The sequence below is a fragment of the Ornithodoros turicata genome, chromosome 3 (assembly GCF_037126465.1).
Source record: "Ornithodoros turicata isolate Travis chromosome 3, ASM3712646v1, whole genome shotgun sequence".
NCBI classification, from domain to species: domain Eukaryota; kingdom Metazoa; phylum Arthropoda; class Arachnida; order Ixodida; family Argasidae; genus Ornithodoros; species Ornithodoros turicata.
In genome coordinates this window covers 11,054,207-11,074,106 of record NC_088203.1, presented here as the reverse complement: position 1 = coordinate 11,074,106, position 19,900 = coordinate 11,054,207, and the positions used below count along the sequence as shown (strand labels likewise).

Here is a 19,900-nt window from a genome sequence, read left to right as displayed (position 1 = left end):
CTTCCCATCACTAGGGTTCACACTTTCCAGTGTCTTCATTTGAAAATCGGGAGGCGCCCACAATTTCTAGAAAATTTTGAGTATTTTTCGAACGTTCTCGGAAAGGTATCTCACGATGTACCTGCTGTTGTTGTTGCCTCTGAAAAAGTAAAAAAATCTCCAGAAATTGAAAACTCCGGCAAACAAACACCCCCGACCATTACCGTATGAAAATGCCGAGAGCTCGGAATCCTACCCACCATATAACCGACTTGGATGAAGTTGTGTGTCCCTTGAGTACCGATTTCAAAAAGTAGCCAAGGCAAAAAAAAAAAAAAAAGACGACCTTGACTCCCCAGACCACCCTCCGAGATGGACATGAAAAATTGTCCTGGAACAAATGGCCAGAACAAATGGGTTCTTCCTCCCGCTTCACATTGTCCCGCTGTGCGACGTGCAGATATTTGCGGCTGGTTAGCGAGCTTCGGAGGTAATGAAGCGTTGGTAATCTTTCTTTTTCACACGGCAAGCAGGGGAGGGTTTGTCTCGTTATCAGCCTCCGTGCGGCGGAAAAGGAGCTCATTTGACACATTGCCACTTGTGTTCGCCCTGGACAATCAGCCAAGAGAGATCGCGACAGAGATTGTGACGTAGAACAAAGGAATCATTTACACAGGCCCTTTGGGTACCCATATAATGGAATACAAAATAAGTCGTTCTCAGAATGTGAGAAGATTCTTCCAGTGCAATTAAGAGTATCTTTAAGAGAGCCAGAGGAGGCCCATACGCCTGCACATCTGACTTCCAAATAAGTTTGTTTGTTTGTTAGTGTTAGTGTTTGTAAGTGTTAGCCTATTATATACGTACATTTTGTCTCAGCGTGCGTCTATTCTATTTCAGTGGATCATTCCACGCGCATTAAAAGAAGGCAACTCGAGGACTTCGGGTAATAATGGCTCTTACTAGTCATGGGAGCTGCCCCTGGTGGCTCAGCAGTCCGTGACGTGTCCGCCTGCTGATCCCCAAGGTCGCGGGTTCGAATCCGGCCGAGGACGGTGGCAACTTGGTGGAAGGGTACAAGTTGCTCTGACACGCCGTCTTCCGGGTGTCGAGATTTCGGCGACCCTCAAGTGAGCAAAATTAATCCACAGACCTGACCACTGTGGTGTCGCTCATAATCGCAGTTGTCTCCCAACGTAAAACCCCAAATTATTACTTGTCTTGTGTGATTGCAATGGCTGCAGTATAATAGGATAGGATTTCCAACCGTTCTATCGCGATTCTTTCGAAGTGTGAACTCTTGTTCCTTCGAACCGAAACTGGATATGCCCTGATACTTTTGCTGGATATACTAAGAGCTCTCAACGATTTGAGTTGTACCTATACCTCTGCAGGCAGGCGTGCGAAACCGAAACCAATGCGTTTATCTTTGGCGATGGCCTCTTTTGTCGGTTGCCTAGAAAAGCGCGGGATAATCGCGTTGATCTGCGCAAGAATTCCCGTCGGCTCGTGCCACGGACCTCCCCTGGAGCAGCCTCTGACCATTCGCTATGCCACGGTTCGTTGGCCCAGCACACCGCTGGCTGCTCCGGCTGACATAAGTTGGGACAATCCGCCGCTGGAGGTGATCCCGTCTTTTCTATAATGCTGGATATATATAGGGGTTGGTCGAGATAACTCGAACACCCCTATTTTTACACAGTCCCATTGAACTCTTTCTCGCAGACCTGCCATCACCGATAATGTCCCATTTCTTTTATCAGTTGTGATATCCAAACAAACAGCAAGACACTACTTCAGTCACCAAGGTAATCTAGTCGTTGATAAACGTTGGTACTTTAGGTGTGTGAAAGATCTGTTTCTTCGACTTAGCGAAAGGGTATATCACAGCTAGACCTCACAGAGTTACAGAAGGGGATGGTAGTTGGTGCGGGCAGGGTTGGGGCGTCTGTGACTCGAGTTGCTGAATAGACCTCTCTCTATTTGTAAACAAATGATGTCATAGTGTTCGACAGCACCATCAACCTGGTGGAGTTGAACAACGCTCGAGGCTAGGGGTGAACAAGGTCGCGCCCGAAAGCCACGGTCTTGAGGGGATTACGATGGCCTCTGAAAGGAACGCGACCTTCGGTCCCACTTTTCTTTCAATAGGAGGCAGCGAGGAAATGCCCATTCGTGGAACCCAGCCCACCCCTTCCGATTTGTTTCGGTTTCAGCCTGTCTACCAACGTCATGATGACGTTTCTCGGGTAGAGGACTATTGGCGTGCACGTCGAAGTCTACTGTTTCGTTGCATACGTCACAGTATGCGAAGACCGGCAAAACGTCTGCGGACCCATTCCTCGGTGTATTTCAGCTGTATCATGTGCAAAAGGGGTCCTATACTCCATATTATGAAAAGAATGTGTGCTGTGTGGTGGGTGTTGGAGTTATTTTGTCCAACTCCTGTAGGTGATCTCTGGGGGAATTGATTTCATGTAGCGTCTGCTCCAAGAAAGATAAGTCCGTACCAGTAGTTCCCAGATGTGTTTTCCAGGTTAACAGTGGCCTCTGGGCTAAGCCTATGCCCCTGGGAGCTACCATGGCACGATTAGAATAACGGCACACAACTAGGCAAACTGCCTCGAAGACGGAGTAAATACTTTACAGTATATTTACACATCGTGATTCATAGTACACTAATGATCGTGTAAGTGACTGTACTGACTTATCCGTCATTGTTAACATGGCTGTCGTACGTATACCGTATGGTGCTCCTTCCTACCCGCGCAAGATGTGATCCACTGCCCAAGAGGTCGCGTTCCCGACCAAATAGTGTTAGGGAAACGTTATAAAGATTACGAATATGATTTACAGTAAAAGCCCCTGGTGATTCTAATTTAGTTTGCAGATTTATCGATGGCAGTGAATTACACTATGTGCTAATAGTTACACAGTGTTGTGGTGCACCACATGGTGATCATGTGCTCGCAAACGCATGCTTCGACTGGTCGTGGTGGTGTGCTGCTTCCGAGCAGTCTGCCTGCCGGCGTAGCGGCATGTTGCTCGTCCTGGTCCCACTTCACGGGGATCTGTGCCTGCATTTGTCTTAAAGGGAGTCTTCGCAACGATTCGAAAAAATTAGTTGAGCATCATACCGAACACGAACCATCCCCTCGATACCGAATGCAACATTCGCATTCATTTTGCTCGAGCAATTAATTACCGTGCACGCGTGCGCGAAAGGTAAATGATGACAATAGCAAACCGAAACCGAAATGCGAAGAGCAGAAAACAGAGCTCCATAGTACAGCGGTTCGTCCAGAGGACGATTCCGTGGTGTCACCCAGCATCGTCGTCTGCTTCGCAGCCTGTATTCTTTTTCCCTTGCCGGATGCCGGATGACGTCAGCAGTGTGTGTGTACTTGTTTTCTGTCGGAATCACCACCACCACTAATCATCATCAGCATCCATCATTACCATCGCCATCATCCTCCTCACCTTCATTGGCATCATCATTGCAGGAGTTTTCCACCAAAGTAACCGGTGCAAGTGATGTGGAGTTGCGGGCCTCACACTAGTGAAGCCAAAATCTCCATTTTATTTTTTCTTAAAACCGAACCAACCAACCATCAGCAGTGTGTTGCTTTCAGCGCCCTCTCGCTTCGTAACAATAGACGATTTTAAAAAGATGCGCGCGCCACCAAGCGCGTAGTGCAAAGCAGCATGGGTAACTTTGAGGGACACTGCTCTGTCGTCTGCTTCGGTTATGGTTTATCATGACTGACGCTGCTGCTGCGCACACCGGAAACGTTGTTGTTGCTCTATGTCCGCCTCTGGCCGTCTCAATGTCTTACGGCGCTCTAAGTTCCCATGAGCCCTTGCCTGCCACAGGTGGCGCTTGCGATCCCAATGAAGGCTTCTAAGGGATCTCAGGCGGTTGCTATTTTGTGGTCTATTTTTGAAGCGTGATGTGGGCAAGCTAACGCTTCTCCCATCCTACCGTTGGCGATACAAGGTCTATTCGCTGGAGTAAAATCTGCGCAGTGTTGGACCGAGATATTTCGTACACATGTTCCTGACCTCCCAAAGATTACGGGTATACCACAACATTTGTGGTAATTAAACACCCAAACAGCACAGCAGTGACTAATCTGAATCTGCAGCCTAAGAAATGCCTTCCTATAACCATTCCACGTTCTTGCTTTTTTCATTGACAGAAAGTGACTCGACGTAATGCGGGATATATTCTTTCCCTTCATTCATGAAAAAAATAAAAATAAGAAAAATAAAAATCCTTCGTTCGCGGAACTATACGAACCGTAGAGCCCGAACACAATTTATAGGGTCATCGGGGAGGCAACAGAAGCAGAAATTTAGGTCCTTCTTCGGCAATGGGCAGAGAAGAAAGAAAAAAAAAAAAGGAAGCGACGTCTGGCCCAATAAAATATAGGACCGGCCGTCGTTGGAAATCTATATCCAAACCAGCTGAAGGTCTGTAGGTGAGTCAGCCTCAGGGGAGGGAGAGGAACTGGATGGCGCACGTTCTTCTTCTTCTCGTGTCTGATGGAATGCATGCACGTTCGTAATACGCTAAATGGACATTTGCTACGAGATAAAATGCAACGGTTCTGCAGTGGCGTCTAGCGTGCCGGAATAGCGCGGAAAACGGTGGATGTTCGCGTGCGCCATCAGGGCCCGCTTGCACGGACGTTGAGGATGTTCCTCAGTGGTTCCCATAGCAGCTTTCTGTAGTGCTTCGGGTAGGCTCTGATCTCCTCAGCGCTGCTCTTTCGAAGAACACAGGCAAAGCAACTGAGGGCGGTGCTGAGGAATTTGCTCGACGTTCGTGTGGGCAGGGCCCGGAAACGGCGAAGTTGTACGATATCGGGCGTTCATCATCTTAAATCCCGAGGAAAGATGATTGAGTTTGTCGTCGCTTGCCATTGCTGTCGTAAAGAAGAATCCCTTCTCCCGCGACTACCACTCAATGTTGCCCGTGCTCCCTCGCTTCTCTTCAAAATGGGCCGGTTAAGTTCCCCAAACCGCACTGTCTTTGGCGTGGAAGCTGGCATCCCGCTCCCAATCCTGTATTGTCAACAGCACCTTCACCATCGGAACACCCTCCGTTGCCGTCTAATCCAGATTGCCTGTAACGATTTTTCCTTGGCCGCTCTCCTTGATCCCGTCCTGCGCTCCAACCAGTGGGCTGTCACTGCCGCTCGACTCCGGTTCCTCAGAGCCTCAGGACTCATGAACTGCATGTGACTTTGTCACGTCCATGTTTTTTCTTCTTCTTTTCCGTTGTTATAGTGCCTCTTTTTCCTTTATTTCTTTCCCTTTTCTATTTTTTTTTCATTTTCTATTTGTCTTTGGAGTAGCAAGCCGGCTGTTCGCTTTGCTGACCTTTCCTTTTCTTTTTTGATAAACATATTCCCCCTCCCCGTGGAAAGCGCTTAGGCGTCACGTATTGCAGAATTTGATTGCTGTCGCGTATTATTACTATTGTTTATTAATTTTTATTTTAGTTTATTTATTTATTTATTTTGCTACTCGAGTTCCCTATTTTACGAAATGCCTCTCCCATTTACATCAATGAATACGAACTTGTGTTGCCCGGCAAAGTGTGGTCTCGACGCTATGGATCCACGGATATTTTATGAAAGACAGCGGGCACTGCCCTTGAGTATAAGACCGCGAATATATCGTCCACACTGTGGCGCAGCTTACCGTAGATGATACGAGCATCCTTTAGATGGTGGACGTCACGGTCTCTAACCCAAACTCCCATGCAGAGCCGTGACGCTGTCATGGTTGCCAACCACCCAACGAATGAAAACAATGCCCGTTTTGCTGGTCGGTTGGACATGATGCAATTACGCGGATGGTGTAAGCGCGAGCCAATTAATTTCTGCCCTAGGTAGCGTTAGAGTCGAGGCCTGGGGTTGGCACACTTTAGTTAGCCCGAGGGTGGCGTCCTAACGAGTGTTGCACGAAAGGAAAGGACGCATGACTGACTTCCGGACGATTTCCAGGATGTTGTGACGTGACTACGAATGAAGAGGAGGGGGGCGATAAAACGTTTGGACAAACAAAGGCACCACGTTTGTTTCGAGAGTGGAGTTGCCAAATTGGCGAGACAGCAGTTCACGTTCAGTCATGACCATGGACAGCGGGAAAAGGCCTTAGATCATTTAGGCGACTTCTAAACTACTCTGTTCCCGTTCAAGTCCCTCCCTGTTCAAAATGCTGAAGGTCAACCTGGACGGAAACCGTGCCTAGGCGTCGGCCCTTTTTTTTTCTGAGTTGTCTGAGTTTCATTGTTTCTTGGGCGCTAGGCGCTTAATGTGTTTGTGTCTTCCAATTGGGGATCTCCTCGCTATTTCTTGTTGCTTACACGAACCTACAACCTCTGACTTCCGATCTGAGATTATGTCTGTCTACCTTCCCAACAACACATGAAACCTCGTTCTGCCTCGTTGATAACAGAGTTCTATTAGACCGTTGATAACGTGATTTTCGGATTACAAGAAAGTTTTAGTGCTTCGTACGCTATCGACTTTGCCTACGTAAGGGAATAAAGTTGGTGGTTTCTGCGCACGCGCAAAACATAAAGCGAGCTTGGCGCAATGCGCAGAACCACCTCGCTATCCCTGACGTACGCAGAGGCGATATAGTACGATATGCACTAAAACGCACTACGCGATACAGCACCCAATAAACCGTACCCAATCAACGATCAAGATTCTGAGTCGTGCAATGCATTTGGTTCAACACCTCCTAGATAGCAGAGGGCCTGCGCCCCACCTAACTCATGGAGGCCTGCGTGAGCCTTGCGAGCTTCTTCGAACTTTTCTCTTATTCGCTCTTTCATTGACGTCACAGTAACATCATTACACAGTTGTAACAGCAGGCCTCCCTGTATGACGTAGTGCGCAGGCCTTCTACTATCTAGGAGGTGTAGGTTGGTTCCGGTATGTACATACGATAACTTCACAGCGACGTTATCAACTGTCTATACTACCATTTAGACACAGGTAGATAGTGTTTGTAGATTGTTGATAACGTCGCCCTGAATCTACTCTACCTATACCAGAACTAATGGCAGCGTGTAGGACTCACAATCTTATCGGTCATGATTGTGTGCGGTAGATAAGGTACTTCGGAAGCCACGTGATCAATTACCTGCTAACACCCTCTTGTGTTTCACTGGCCTCAACTATACTACTACGAACACTAAAAAATTACAGGACGGTTACGATTGTGTAATGCGAATTTCAGGGCTGTTTCTCGGCAGGTGTTGTGTGTGAATGTTGACACTTTTATGTATGACACTGATATACTTATGCGCAACAACTTTAGAGTGACCTGTACTGCCTTGTGATATGTGAAGTGAATGGTGATCTGTAGAGCTGGGCTTAGCGGGATAAAAATATTACTAAAATCGGGACGATTTCCGAGACAACGTATACCCATCTCTGGATATGTCAAAACTGATTTTTTTTAGCTTTAGCTACCGCCGTAATAAATTGTTTAGAAGCGAAGCGTGCCCTGGTATGACCTCGTGCGACTCCACATTGCGCGTCAAGCTTTCTTACTTATTCTCATGTTTGGTTCCGCATTTATTCCACGACTGCCCTCAGACTTCTTTATTTGCTCGTCATCTTCCGAACATTCTGGACGTTTTGCCTTCCCACTTTCCCAAAATGCTGCCCTGCTGCTATGTATAGATGTAATCCATTCGTCTCATCCACTGATCTCGGTAGGCATTGAAACGTGACGCATACTATCTGCTCCTATAACTCCTAACTAGCATCAGACGACCTCCACCGCACAAGAACAACGAAGACCTCCTCAGGGCATCGGAATCCGTTAACTGCTCGACCGTCGACCTCGAATATGCGGAGCACCTCGCAAAAACACTCCGTGCCCTCCTGGCGAGCATGCTTATCTCTTTCCAAATACCCTTCTACAGGACTAAAAAAACAAAATTTCCCACAACGAACGCTGTTGTATGCACGCGTTTCTGGGCGTGGCAGCCATGCACCATTCTTCCGACGAACTGTTCTTTTTATTGCACTCTCTTATCACGGACGAGCTTCGCAAATCCTTCCGTGCTCGGAAAACCCGCAACGGTACGTCGTTCCCTATACGTTCAGAGACAACCTTGGACGACCTTGCCAAGAAAGCTGTTTGAGGGTGGAGGTTTGCGGAACGACCTTTTCCTGGGACAGTCTGTTGAGCTGCAAACAGTCTACAGTGCGAGGGGGGGTAGCTTAGCGAAGGAAGCTGAGTGTTTGGCCAAACGGCGGGGGCGAACTCCACGTGTGTTCCTCAGCAAACAGACAAGAGTAATGCATGCAAGGGGCTTCCAGATGGTAGACGGCCTTCTAAGGGACGACGACGGGAAAGAGGAGCGAAACGGAGAAATGGCGCGTGGCTTGGCAAAGGTTTACGTTGCGGTAGTTAGAGGTTGGCTCGGGGGTCGTTCTGGAAGGTTCCGTGTGCTTTTGGGCGTGGTTGTGCGATGTCAGCGGTAAGACAAGGATCACGAACGTGATCTTGCGGATTTCTCTTGAGCCATTCTGTTCGCCTCTCTTGGTATTCGAGAATGCTATTCACCACGGTAGTGTTGCATCAACAGACAATCTTATACTGCACTGCAAATAGCACAATGGACGTGCTGCAAACACCAGGAGTTGCATCGTCCCACAAAGCGGTGCGGGCGGGACTGTTGTTGTAGGGAAATTTAATGAATCCTGTTGTGTAATAAAACCATTACTTTGACGTTGTTTAGCACCGTCTGTACACCAGGCCCCCCATTCTTAGAGTTGATTGCCTAATCATTGGATCCCTGTTGCGTTCCAGTACGCGGCAATGGTGTCCGGTGCGTGGGTGTTGATACGGAAACAACAGCCGTACTACTTGATGAAGTCAATCTGGTTGGCACATAGGGGGATCCTATAGTGACAAGATACAATCACCATGTTTGTTACGGCGTTACGTTTCCCGGGCGTTACTGTTTATGTGCGACCATCTACAGCTAGATGCTCGGTAAGCCAAAAGAAAAATCTGGGCCCGCTTGCACGGACCTTGAGGAAACCCCTAAGGACACCACTGAGGAATCTCCTTGATGGTCGTGCGAGCGGTCCTGGAATGTGTCACTGGAGAACATCAATGTTAGGTTCGTTTCGTTCGCCTCTAAAAGAGTCGATGGAATTGGACACAGAGTCTTATCAGACCGTTTAGGCCGTCGCTTCGAAGTGCAGCGTCTGCCGGAAATGTGAGCGCTCTTAGTGACAGAGCGATTTATCTCTCTCTCTCTCTCTCTCTCTTTTTTCAATAGATGAGCGTTTCAACGGGAATGCCATGCGCAGTTTGCGAATACCACTGGCTGAGGAAAGATAAGGGTCTTCTTGCATGACGCTGCTCTTTCAATTTGCTTGGCGCACGTACATCAGCGCCGACAAGATAACGGGGGGAGTCTTCTTGCGAAGTGCGACACGGTTAATAAATGGCGTGTTCCGGTACGTAGTTTCCTGTACGATTATTCTGATAATGTGAACGATGTGGGTGTTATTCCTCTAGTGTTTGGTGCGCGTGTTGTGACCTGAGGTGTTCTGCAGGAAAGAAGTGCCATATGTGTCTTCCAATGAGTGAAGAGACGTGTATCAAGGGCCATGCGCACGAGGACAGCTGAGTCTTATGGAAGGTAAAGTCGTGCCTATTATAAGTGGATCGACGTACGCACACGAGACTTTTCTATTCTGAATTTATAGCGCAAGCACTATTTCCTGTATACCAATAATGTCTCGTATGAAATTATCAGAGGGATTTGAGAGGAATCTAAGATGTTACTCGACGCATATACGTCACGAGGAGGGTCGTTACGTCATGGCACAGTATCAGTTGATCAACCTATACTTCATCAAAAATGACAGCCCAAGTGAGGAGGTCAGCTCTGCTCCACATTAGTCTGTTGACGATAGCCGTGGTCATTAAAACGTTATTCAGTATAGGGTCCTGCATGTGAAAGTACTTCCTTGAAGTTACAACGCTCATATTTTGTTCGCCAAAAGAAAGGACCGCGTTGTTCCATCGGCATCCGGGCCATCAGTTGCCTCCAGAAAGAAAGACCCTGATGTCTGAAGGGAAGACCCGTTCTTTCGATGCACTTAACCTCGTAAAAATCGTTACGAGCTCCAAGACGTGTGCCCCAACGCTTGCCAAGTATCTTACGCAACCACTCCCTTTGCACGGGAACAAGGTGTGCCAGCTGTGTCCATGTCAGTGATCCTTTTTCTCAGCGCGACTCAGTGCTCGGCCGCAGTGAGTCGTTATTGCTTGGTACAGATGGCTCTGTTATAGTTGTTTCCAGTATCGTAGTCGTTCCCAAGAAATCACTGCGGTCAACTATTTCTGTAACATCAACTGTCTGCGCGGTTTTGCGGCTCGGATCACTCACACTGCCGTTGTTCAAACACGGCTTACCCCATAACCCATTTTCTCACCTATCCCCGCACCGTAAGACCCACTTCTGTGAAGGCATTGAGATTGACAGTGAGTAGCACGCTGCGATATAATTACTGTACCGTTTACGATAGAAAGTTCTGAGAACGGGTCCATTGTGTAAGTTCCATTTCGCGAGCCACGCCTACGAGCTTAAACGATTAGCTCTGTGTGATGGCTTGGGTCAAGACATCACGGCTGAGAAGAGTAACGAAACGTACGTAACAATAGTTGCTGAGATATATCGCGACAGTTGTATTGCTAACAAGATTATAATGTGTACGGAACGCAAGGGTGTGTCGCTTCTGGGGAAAGTCCGTTGGTTCTCAGGGGATGACCAGAGAGAGAGGGAGAAGTGCTTCCCCTTTCCTCGGTATGCTGAGGTGTCTTTTTCTTCTGACAACGATCGAATTTCCAAGTTGTTTCAGCCTAATATGTATAATATTAATTCGACACCCCTCTTTTAGTGTACCCCTAGTACCCGAAGATGATACGTCTAAAGCGCGTTACGGGATATAACGACAAGTTGTAGATCTGGGCATGCAGGAGAAGACCATCACCACCAGGGACCGAATCCACATTGCACTGCTTTCAGATTCCTCAATGGTGTCCTCAATAACTTCGGTAGTGCCTCGGCACACGTTACTATCCCTAACGCTACTTGTTCGTAGCGCACTGGCAAAGCTACTGAGGAAGATACCGAAGAATTTCTTCAACGTTCGTGCAAGCGACGTTGCCAGATGCCTTCCTGCACCTGTTCAGTCTGTTTTTCTATCGCTCCTTGAATATTATTCTCCACACACTTCCTCATCTAGCTCCTTCTGTCCAAACTTCACCGCCTCTCCCACGTTTAGCATTCCGCTCCCAAACAATTTTTTAAGAATATGGATCATGCAATACGAAATAACTGCACGAAATGGCGATCACGCAGCGTGAATCTCTCAACAGTCATGCACTGCATCAGGCACAACTGACGACGTTATCGCGTGAAAGCAGCAGGGTAATTGGCAGGGCAGCAAAGAATGTGGCCCTTCTCCCTTCTGGATCCTCTGGTGGGCCCCCTGTCAGACGTCCGGGATCGGAGTTGAACTGTCTTTTCGAAAACGGGTCTCCCGTCTCTTTTTTTTTGCGCTGCGCGAAAACGTATCGAAGATATCTTGCCGGTTTATAACTCAGGTACACCGCCATGCGAGCACTGAACAGCTGTTTGTGGCGTATTGTGGCTTCATCAGCAGTGCGCAGGTAGGCAACCTTTTTGCGGGTGGCGTAAGATGATCAAGTAGAACGTGATGCCCTTACGTCAGGGTGAGAGCTTCACGAGGGGGGGGATATGTTTAATTCTGAAAGGGAAAAAAAAAGGAGGGAAAGGTTAGCAACCACGAACTGCAACCAAAGAGCTCCGGTTTCTTGCTTCTTACTTATATGTTGCTGCATGGTGTTTGCCTTCTGACGAACAGTGACAATAATAATACGTTTTTTTACGCCGCGAGACAACTGTGCTCATAAGCGACGCCGCAGTGGTCTTCGATCATTTACCGGTGGTTCTTTAACGTTCGCTGAACGAGGACGACGGGGCTCCGCAGCTGATACCGTGCCACAAGGTTGCTCGCATCCTGAGCAGTGTTCGAGCCCTGCGGTGGAAGACGACGTGACCAAGTCGTTCATACCTTGCCGTACCAAATTGCTGGCATCACATGTTCCTGCGCACGACATCTTGCATATTTAAAATCGATAAGACCCTCAGCGCGGGGACAAGGAGAAGGACGAGCACAGAGACCACGACGGCACGGCACTGAAATCAATTATAAATATCGTATAAATATTTATATATGATGTATGATATAAATCGTATATGATCGTATAAATCGTATATGATATAAATCGCATATTGACTGACCTCTCTCAACACTTAAAAACAACGACGATTATAAATACGAGCTACCAACCCGCCCAAGTTTTAACCCTTTGTCATCTTGCACATACCATGTGTATTTCAAAAGCATGACTTCTTTCGTAATGTAGCCGGGTGTCTCGACGCCAACTTGAGATCAAAGTACTTAAATCTCTCCATGGGTCTCCATGGGGAGATCCCCGGCGCATCAGTGCAGGACTCTTCGCTCCCTTTTTGCTTTCGTGCAAGCCACTGGTCTCCTCGTAGAACTCCGACCCGTCTTCGCTTCCCGTTTACCATTGATTCATCCTCTCATATTAACCTCTGTGAAGTGGGGTAGGGTCCTGTGGCTACCACGGGAAAACATCCCATGTCATCATCACTTCTCCTTCATTTATTGTTGCTGTTGTTGTGCAGCTTCTAGTTCCCAAGATTGCAATTACTCCCAATTTTACTCCCCTGACCAAGACATTTATTCGCCACGCACTGCCAATAACATCATAAACTTCCGCGCACTTAGTCCCGAAATGGACTAACGCTTGTGGCAATGCATCTGGTCCTGAAGATGACCAAGATTACTCCTTTTTTTCCCCCCTTAGAGTGAAGAGGGGACCGGTAAGGCTTTCGGCCGCATCGTATGAACGGTATGCCTATGTGGCACTGTACCGTGACGCCTCCTTCCTTACTAGCATAATAATAACTGCATCATTTTCGCGACCACACCCCATGTTTGTTACGCACCGCAACCAACAACTCTACGGCCTTCTCACGACCCCGAGCAATCACACGCGGCTTAGTCACGACTGAAAACAAGTTCACGGAGCCGACCACGAAAACAACGGTAATGGCCGCATCAGAAGCCTCCATCTATGCCATCGGCGTGGCATACCCGAGCGAGTTTCCCAGGTGCTCTGCAGCGTGAGAAATCAGCTGCTTACCCCCCCCCCCCCCCAAGATTATTCAGGGGTGGGCGGAGACGCTCAGTAGCGTTCCAAACGCACGCCAATTAGAGGATGTGTATCTGATGGCGATCTCACGCTCTTTGCCTTCTGTGGTTCCATGCGAAGCGGAGGTGATTTTCCGGAGTGTACGCCAGGGTAGGGCAACACTCGTCCTAGAGAAGAGGCACTATTCCCAAGCAGTGCCGCCGTTGCTTCTGCAGTTCAACAGTTCAACGTGTGGATCGTTGTAGCAGCCGTGTTGGTGAATTGGGTAACATGCCCAAGATCTGCAAACGTTCCTAACCTTAATAAAGCAGCATCCTGTGGACAGTATTGACACACCGCGGAAGGACAAAGTTTATATGTGAGTAACTCACATAAGTCAGTTACTTTAATAGCGTCACATTTCTGAAAGAGGACACCACTGCCTCAACGATATTAATGTTTAACGAGAGACCTGCCTACCTGGCTGAAGCACGAGCAAAGTTTGATGTCATTTCTTACAGATATCGGGTCGGACGAAGTCTTCTGACTGTTTTTCCTTGCGTTCTTTCACCGTTTCGTTTTCAACACTTGAAACTGGTCAGAGTCCCTGTCACGTATGTGCCTCGCATCAGTCATTTTTACTATACTGTTTATTATTTTCACTTCATTACATGCAGATACGCCATGGAGCTGCTGGCATCCATGTTCGTGGCACCTACATCCACACGTCTTTCCATTTCCCCTATAATCCGAACGGGCGTCCCACCCAGGAGCAGGTCCCAGTCACCTCACAAGGGCATATACGCCCGACATTTACTCCACACCAGCGAGAACCTTCGCTTGTCTGCAGCTCCATTATCCGGCGGCCACAATGTGGATCTCTCACGCTTTTGCTTTCTGCGACCCCGACCTTGCCTGGTTGGATGACATCGCTGATGCGCGATGCTGGAGAGACATTGTGCGGTAGGGTGTCATCTGGCGCGCGTGGGAAAATGCGCGAATCAGATTTGCACGTAATGAGCGACGAGCCGTTCGCGTGTGGTTCCTTCCTTCCTTTCGATAGGGAAGAAACGAGACTCGGGGAGATAAATGTTCAGCCGGCATATTGTTGCCGAAAGATGGAAGACGTCAGATCATGTCACGAAGCTCTGCTCCGTGTGTGGCTTCTGCGCAGATTTCGAGCTGAGGGCTTCATATGCGTGTCGTATCGAAGAATGAAAAACATGGGAGAGTATCTCTCACGTGCCTTTCCGGGCTCGCGTCATTATGCGTGCACAGAGGTGACGCCTGTGTGAAAAACCAGGGGGTGCACGGAACTTTCCCATCATGTCCTCGGACCATAGCGCTAATGTTTACGTTGCGCTCCTCTTCTTGTTTGATGCGTTACAGATATGTGAATGCATCCGCGAAGATCGAACAGAAGATCAGCTGCGGGGGTCTTTGTGGACTCATGTCCCACGAAGGTCTTATCTGTCTGTTGCCTTCCAAGTGTTTGCCCCGGACATCGTTCTCCTCAAGACATGTCTCCTTCCGTCCTGATATCCACAAAACGGCCCGCTTGAACGAACGTTGAGGAAATTCCTCAGCGCCGTCCTGAGTAGCCTTGCAAAAGCTGTACGAACGAGCAAACTTGAGGACAAACTTCGGGCGTGGGCGCGAAACATAAGGACACCGCTGAGGAAATTCCTCGGTGTCCGTGCAAGCGGACCCAGGACATGTCCTCATTCCATCTTTCGTGTCCTGACGACGTGGGCAACGGCGTATTACGAAAAATCGCCATTGCTTGCTGACAACAAGAGTAGACATTCTCAAACGTATATAGGCTCTTTTGTTGTTGTTGTTATTAATGGAGACCTAAATGCATCACTAAAACTGAACTTGGAACATACAACTTCAACATTGTCAGGCGCAGCTTGATCATCGTTATCGCCATGCCAGTGTTGTCAACCTCACTTCACACCCTTCTTCACTTTTTCTTTTTTATCCTTTCTTTAAACATATCTACCCCCCCCCCCTCCTCACTTCACTGATCGCTATACAGTCCCTCCGCAGTGCTTGCACGAAAATAAAGTAAAAGTCTTAAAACAAATACACTTAGGCCACAAGAAATACTCTGCGTGGGGCAGAAATATATGGGCTGTGTAACAGACGATTGCTGCCCAGATATCGCTGGGTTTTACGACATGAGTAACTCCTTATCTGTGATACTTACTGCACCCGCCGGCTCGGCGTGATCCCTTCACCCTCTGGAACATAATTTATCCTGAAGCGACTGAAAGCCTCGCATACATTTCACGACGAGTTCAAGGCCGATGAAATACGATCTGCTGATGGATTGTCCTGGAATGCAATCCTTGCCGCCGCTATCCTTCCCCAGGGAACGCCCTTTGCTTACGGGATCAAGGTTTGACGAAAAAAACGCCCAGGCATTCTTCTGCATGCTTACTCGTGGAGATTAATTAGGGAAAATGCATTAGCGAGTAACGAACGCAGCCTCCGGAAATGGAATGCGACCTTTACTGAGCTGTGCCACGCAGCCTTCCGCTCTCTCCGATCACGACTTCCTCGGGGGCGATCGAGCAAAAGAGGTCCGCCTGCTTGGCATACCACAGAAACGATCCACTCGGCTACTGGTGTTGTTGCCATCGCGCGTCGATGTGTCCCCGCCAAATATAGCGCCGGCAGAATCGATGCTGAACTGCGTTACAAGCCTGGTTTATGATACAGGATTCTCCCTTCCGTCGGTGATAGAATAATAACGCGCAGATGTGCTAGTAGTCGTGACAGATCGGGCTTGATTATTCGATGACGTGTATACTTCATCAAAGGAATATTAATGTGGAATCATATGAACGATATTACGTAAGAAGACAACGCCGGCACAGCACAAAGCATGCTGACGAGAATGCTACATCAGCGTGGGCATAATGGTAGCACTCAAGTCCAGCCACGGAGGCTGTATAACGTTTTCCGTCACGCGTTTATCGTAACACGAGTTTTTTTTTTCTCTCTCTCTCTCTCTTTTCGTTTTCGTGTTGTGAAACATTGAGTGCAGGAACTTGGTGCAGCACTGCACAAGGGCAGATAGCCCTTGCATCGTGAAAAGGTCAAAGGGCCAGAAGCTTCGAGTGGGGCTGCAGAGCACTATGACCAGTGGTGTAGCCTGAAAAATTCCCACGAGGGGGTCCATGGGGATTTGACATAGGGGGGGGGAGCATTTTCCTCTCCCAAATGCACTACCAAAGGTACGACTTCGGTTCGAAAGTTACAAAAGTTACAAAGGTTCGATTTGATTGTGATTATGCTGCTGCTCCTTCCCTACTTCCTCGCCTTCTACTTCTTCCATTACTTCTTTTTCAACGTTATTTAATTTTCATTAGCTAAATCAACCATAGGTTTGCTGGGGTAGCGAGTCGGACCCTGTCGCGACTTACGTCTCCATCAGCTTCATCATCATCATACCGTGAACATAATTTCTGCGCTGTTGGCATAGCAACACACGCCACCGAATGGTTGCACAGTATATAGGAAGGGAGAAGCACATGCAAATAGAAACGTCCACCGGAAGTAATACGAATATATAGTTGGAATGGTTCGCTCCATATTTATGCATAAAAATCTTGAGCCTACCTCTCCATGTCTCTCCTCCCTCCCTCCTCCTCCCTCCTCCTCCTCCTCTCTCTCTCTCTCCCATCTATGCATGCGTATCGCAACAGAGTTGACGCAGAGATGAAACTATTCTTCTTCGTCCTGGGTATTGACACTCTATATCGCATAGGGACGATGTACAGTTCCTTTTTTGAGGACCGTCACACAGGTGCCAACGAGAGTTTCGACGAGAGTTGAAGGACGTACACGTAAAGCATTTTCTGCTCGTCTATCGCAACAAAAGCGTATTTTTATGGATGGGTCTCGTCGTCGCCCTGGGTCCACCATGATTCCTCTCAATCCAGGAGTAGTGATTAGCTGTTATCATCGCAGCCCTGTCGTCCCTCGCGGCGCTGCTTGGGGAGGACCCACTCTTCGTTCCTTCCTTTGTGTACTTTATTTTCGCCCAGTAGCTGTCATCGAAGATGTTTTTATTTCATTCCGGGGTACGCGACCTTCCTGTTGCTTTGTTGTTCCCTCGGGCAGAGCTTCCTTATTTTTGTTGGCAAAAACCTTTCTCTCTTTCCTTTCTTTTCTTTTTTTTTTTTTTTTTTTTGTCTCTTGGTCAGAGGTGGTAGGAAGGAGCAACGGAGGATTTGTTTGTGGTTAGCTTCACGCGCGTGTTGGTTTTGTGGGCGTGGGCGTGAAAGGCCGCTCTGAGGCATGTCTCTCTGGGCGACCCTGTTTGTTTATGTTCATCGCAAATGCAATCACTCTTCCAGGAAGTCCATGGTGTAAACCGTCACGCTGTCCGGGCGTCTGCGGAAGTTTCTCGGTGCGCTGAATTATCGACAGGTCTAAGCGTGATGAATTTTGGACGGTATCACTAAGCGAAACTTGCTGTCTCATTTCTGTATGCATAAGCGCAATATCCGCGATGAGGTTGTTGCTGCAGGAGTCATCTGACACTGATAGCGAGACCACATCAGTAAAGAAAGTTTCATTTTCTTTCGACACACATAATGGCACGCGCTTTGATGCACGCGCGTTACCTTTGTTCGTGGTACAGTTTGGGAAACACCGGGGTGTCGCACTTCTCCGTCGGAGCGACAACCTAGCAGCAAGAAGGAGGGGACACACATACTGAGAGATGCATAGAATAGCCGGTCTCCCGTTTCTTATTCGATCTCTTCCACACAACTAGCAGGGGGCCCCTCCGATGAAGAAATACGCCAGTGCCGTGTTCCGAAAACTTTTGTCCTAAGCTGTACCACCCGACCGCTCCTGTCGGTTCTGTGAAGACTATAGATGATGAGACAATGGCGCAATCTACCTATCAGTTTTCCCAAGCTACCAACCCAATCCACAAACGAGAGTACGAGAAGCCCATGCAGCGACGGAGCCAGTAATTTATCCACCTCCCTACACCCCGCTAACACCCCCCAAATGTTCAGTGACACCCCCCCGCCCCTAACTTTTTCACCTGTGTGCCGCCTACGGGGGGTGCGCTTGCGATTTCAGCTTTAGACACATGTCGGTAATGACGCAACTATATTAATACCCTTCCCCCACACACCCAATTTTTTCCAACACCCCTTCATGCTTGGGATTCTGGATAAACCACTGGACAGAGCTTAGTGGTGGTGTGAAGTCACACCTGCATTTAGACAGAGTCTCAGAAAAATATACATACAGATGGAAAACATACCCCTCTTCAGCTCTGTATAGAAGAAGGCTTTCATGTCCATAAAATGGAACACCGAACGTCGGAAGTCCTCACGTTCCCGACACACGCAGCAAGATGTCGAACTCGAAATATAAACGGAAAGGATATAAGCGCTGTTGTACTCCTCCGGATGTTTAGGAACCGTTCGCGTGAGGCGTGTCCGCACGCATCTGTCGTGGTCGGTTAAACGTTCTGGTGTGAAGGACGTCAGACCATCTGGAAGACGGTCGAGCAACGGAGAAACCGCTCTGCAACGTTCGTCGCAGACACAAAGAGGATGTCAGCGAATGTTCACAACTGCCTGCAATGTATACAACAACGGCTACGTATCTGCGTAGAATCGAGTTTTTTTGCCCACGTAAGCTGTATTAACAGGGCGACAACAGTCCAGGTGCGGTTAATGACTTTTAGTGACGTACGAGTTATGCAATGACATCTTAGAACATCCGAAATCTTTCAGATGTCACACTCTCAGAAAAAAGGGTGGATCAGTTATACCTTTTAGGAGGTAATAGTTGTCGCATATGTTGTGCCTAAAAGGTTGCAAAGTTCTACCCCCTGCCTGACTCTGCCACGAATGATAGCGTTACCGCTTCTGATTCGGTGAGCGAGGGGGGCGTACGCCTTTGTTTGAGCAATTTGGGTATATGACAATTGCTTTTGCCACCCTGTTACACCCTTTATCAGACGCTGTGTTGACCTGGGTGGTAACTATAGAAGTTACCAGCTTTTCACACCCTTTTTTCCTTAGAGTGCAGCATCAGACCGGTATATGAAGCTTGAAACCTGTGTAGCCGCGCTCCATGAGACAAGACCCGGTCTTGCAAGGGCGGGCGGGCTACTGGACGTAGCGCTTGCGAGACTGGGTTGATCGAGTGGCTGTTGTTCTAATTACCTGTCGTTCATTTACTTCCCGTCCTAGATTTTACTTTCCTTTGGTCCCCGGAAAATGGGGCATCGTTCCTCGCTCAAGGATTATACTGCGATGATGGAACTGAAGTTCCGACGTTCCCCGGAAGAACTTCTATCGGATTAGCAACTCTGAAAGCCAGCACAAGCAGCAAGAAAGTATCCGATGAAAACGGAACGGCAGTTATTATTCATGTTTGCTGTACTTTACGTTAAGCGTGGCGCATTCATTATGCCGTTAAGCAATCGTTCTTAAGCTTCTCATTATTCTTCGTTGGATTAAGGAAAGAAATTTTTTTTTTAAATTGACAAGTTCGTTGTGACGATCGGTCACTCATCCTGGTCCTCCTCATATGGCCAACGCCCGGAGACTCGCAACCTGATGATATGTGT

At 48.2% G+C, this 19,900-nt stretch overlaps 1 protein-coding gene across 3 annotated transcripts in view; it reads right to left on the bottom strand.

Moving 5' to 3' along the window:
* LOC135388067 (uncharacterized) overlaps window positions 1-19,900 on the bottom strand; it is a 107,976-nt gene that overhangs the window by 14,919 nt on the left and 73,157 nt on the right. The window contains exon 1 of one of the 3 annotated variants that reach the window (XM_064617367.1): window positions 12,004-12,166. The exons of the other annotated variants lie outside the window; for them this stretch is intronic. Coding sequence (XP_064473437.1) covers window positions 12,004-12,132 — 129 coding nt within the window. The 5' untranslated portion in view covers window positions 12,133-12,166. Of the gene's footprint in view, window positions 1-12,003; window positions 12,167-19,900 lie in introns of those variants that run through there. 3 annotated transcript variants of the gene reach the window in all.